Source organism: Eurytemora carolleeae, unplaced genomic scaffold, assembly GCF_000591075.1.
Source record: "Eurytemora carolleeae unplaced genomic scaffold, Eaff_2.0 scaffold193, whole genome shotgun sequence".
NCBI lineage: Eukaryota > Metazoa > Arthropoda > Copepoda > Calanoida > Temoridae > Eurytemora > Eurytemora carolleeae.
In genome coordinates, this window is record NW_019396638.1 from 293,190 (window position 1) to 296,665 (window position 3,476).

At 28.7% G+C, this 3,476-nt stretch overlaps 1 protein-coding gene across 1 annotated transcript in view; it reads left to right on the top strand.

Annotated features, from left to right (window-relative positions):
* Window positions 1-654: 654 nt before the first annotated feature.
* Window positions 655-3,476, top strand: part of LOC111706716 (uncharacterized) — a gene marked incomplete at its 5' end in the record, with an annotated part of 24,227 nt that continues 21,405 nt past the window's right edge. Inside the window, 1 exon segment of the mRNA XM_023479640.1 lies at window positions 655-973. Within this exon segment, the coding sequence (XP_023335408.1) occupies window positions 866-973 (108 nt within the window).

The window sequence follows — 3,476 nt, forward strand, 5'->3', positions numbered from 1 at the left end:
TTATAAGAAGCATACCCAAGAACTAGAGAAAGAGGTAATTTTAATCAAAATAAATATTAAATAATGTATATTAAAACTTTAGTAGAGAGTGTCCAACGAAACACTGTAGAAAGACGAATTCAAGGTTGTCTTTAATCTTTGAACAAATTTGCGGCATTAAGTTGACAATCAAAAAATAACCTTGGTCTGAATAAATCTGAACGATATTCTTTATACCTCCGGTAATATTTTGAATATTTGAATATTTGAATATTTGAATATTTGAACATTTGGAAATTTGAATATTTGAATATTTGAATATTTGAATATTTGAATATTTGATCAGATATTTTTCTAACGAATTTCTTTTTGATAATTTACTTCTTTAAAAAGAATATAGTGATTTTCCATTTAAAAATAGGCATATATCCATTAAACCTTAGTCTGGGTATTTTCAATATAAATCCGCAATTCTTTTTGTAGAAACCCCACAATTATATAATCAATTATCAGCTAGAAAATAAGGATACATGTTTTATTCTTAATTGTAAAAAGGTTTAAAGGGTAGTTTTTGCCTCAAACATTCTTTGAGTAATTAGTCAGTTGAAAGAACGTTTCAAATTCTTTTAAACAGAAGATTTATCTTTTTCAAAATAGTTCTCCACGCGAAAAAACTAATTTTTAAGAAAATATTTCCATAACAAAAATGTGCAACACAAATTATGTTATTATTCTTTATTAGTAAATAAAGTTTAACACGATGATAGCAAGACAAACATTTTCTAAAGTTTTTAAAAATCACCAAGTTTAAAATATTCATAATTCGAAAAAGTAGATAGTATGCAAATTTGATCTTAGTCAGAATTGTCATCATCCAATCAATAACATGCATCACCCAGGCAGTGGTATGCATCATCCTGGCAGTGGTATGCATCATTCAAGCAGTAACATGCATCATCAAATCAGTAACGGGCACGATCTTTGCTTTGAAGCAGTAAGGATTAGATCAATTTTCTTCATATTGAAAGAACTGCATTGCAGATCTTTTTTGAAAAAAATAAAAAAATTTTGTTGTTGTCAAATTTGCACTTTTGAAGAGGTTTTTTTTGAAAAGAATCAAAAATTAAATTTTAAATATATATCTTTTTTCTTACCACTACTGGCAATAACTTACTTTTAATTTGTCATTAGACAATAAAAAATTATCATTAGGGTTATCAATTTTCTTTTTTAAATGTATTTATAGATTATTAAATTTTCCGTGTAAAATTCCAAAGATAAAAGTTATTTGCTTTTAAAAAAATGACAAATTTGCAACAAGCGAAAAGAAAAAATTATTTAATTAGGTCGATTTTATGTTTTTTTAAATCCTTGGTTTTTGTAATATGCTAAAATTTTGGGAGTGGAGTTTAAACCATGATAATTATTAAATTTAAGTAAGCATTAAAGGTATTGGAATAGACATAATTTTGAGTGACCCGCCATAAAGATAAACGAAATAGACCTTCTTTTTTAAACTTGAAGTTACAACTTCATATGTATAAACAAATTTACAAGCAAAAAAAATATGTTTCATGTTTTTAATTTTTATACTTTTTTATATTTTATATTTTATATTTCATATTTCATATTTTATATATATTATATTTTATATCTTATATTTTATTTTTTATANTTGTCCCTCGGCCTCATCATGATATTATGAAGATGAATAAAAAATAAAATTTCTAATATTTTGTTTAAAAGAGTTTATTTATTGACATTGAGACATTGAGACATTCTTAGTGAATTTTTGAGTACTCAAAAAAACCCTTCTACTTTGACAAAAAATGACAAATATCCTCGCTTAAAATAATGTTTTTGAAACTCCCAAAAATGGCTATTATATTCCAAAATAAATGGATGAATTTTTTCCTTTTAACCAACTGTTCAAACTTTAAAGGATGTTTTACTTTGTATAAGTTCTTGATTTCAGAGATGTCAAGTTTGACATCTCTAACTAGATTTTAGAAAATTATGAGAAACAATTTCTTTTATATGGGACTGGGGGGTGGGGGTGCAAATTCGTCATTGCACCCCCCGTTTCAGAAATCCCCTTGCTTGTGTTATGTTTCGAGGGACACCCTGTATTTACCTATATTAAGTATTGAAAAAAAAATTCTTTCGAAGTCTGAAAATAAAAGTGCAAAGCTGTTTACATTGCAAAAATAAATGATTCAGCAAAATCTGCAAAATTCAAAACATTCGCACTGCAAGCTGAATATAGGTCAGCGAAATGTTCTTTAGTGAATTTTGTCATTAGTCAAATATTGATGTGTTTTGACCAATCTGAGATGAGCTTATCTCCCGAAAAGGAGAGAAAAAGTTTAACTCAAAAGTATCCAGTTCAGATTTAAAAGTATCCAGTTCAGATTTAAAAGAATCCATGTCAGATTGAAAAGTATCCAGTTCATATTCAAAAGTATCCAGTTCAGATTCAAAAGTATCCAGTTCAGATTTAAAAGAATCCAGTTCAGATTCAAAAGTATCCAGTTCAGATTTAAAAGTATCCAGTTCAGATTCCAAAAGTATCCAGTTCAGATTAAAAAGTATCCAGTACAGAATCGCAGGTCGGAATTTTAATGTTGAAAATCATCGTGACCAAGGCTACAGAAAAGTGTAGGTGCGCATAAAAACTAGCAAATTGGAAACTATCTTTAAATGTCGTCGTTATTTCTAGTAACCAATTATTTCAAGAGGGGAATATACCTGACCTTTATACTTTTACCTCTTCAAGTTTTGTGTTCAAAAATGGTTTAATTTTAACAACGCCACTCTTTCGTTAAAACCGTAAAGAAAATCTTTTCAAGTAGCCGTTCGTTATTTAGCTAAGCACCGAACGTTCCGTTCGTTAATGGTATTTTCCGTGATTTTTAAAAGTTCTCATTTTTAACGATCTCAATTTTTATAAAATATTTTACAAAAAAAAATATTTTTTGACTTTGAATTGACGAAACAGGTGTATGATTCTTAATTTTAAAAAAAGTTGCAAAAATAATTACTCGGACTGGCGATATAAAGCTAAAACCAAAGATGTTTTAAATGTTTTTAAACCAGTTAGTTAACTCTTTACTTCAGAAATATCCTAACAATCTTTTAATTTGCAGTTTATTGCAACTGATAAATCTCTAAAAATGTTCAAGGCACTGTTTATCAATTAATATTGCAAATAGCGAAATCATTACTGAAATTTTCTAATCAAAAGGGGGGAAAAAAATGGCCGCGTGAATTCGAGTCATGGAAGTTCGCAGTAAGATTTTGACTCCACTGGAGACCACCGGAGGGAATTCTTTTTCACTGGAGGGGTTTGAAAAAATGCTTTTTCAATTCAAAATTTTACGCAGGGTGATTTACATTCCACTGGAGGGATTCAGATGTCCTTCCTGGGGGGTTATAATTCCACTGGAGGGATTCAGTTATCCTTCCTAGGGGTTTATAATTCCACTGGAGGGATTCAG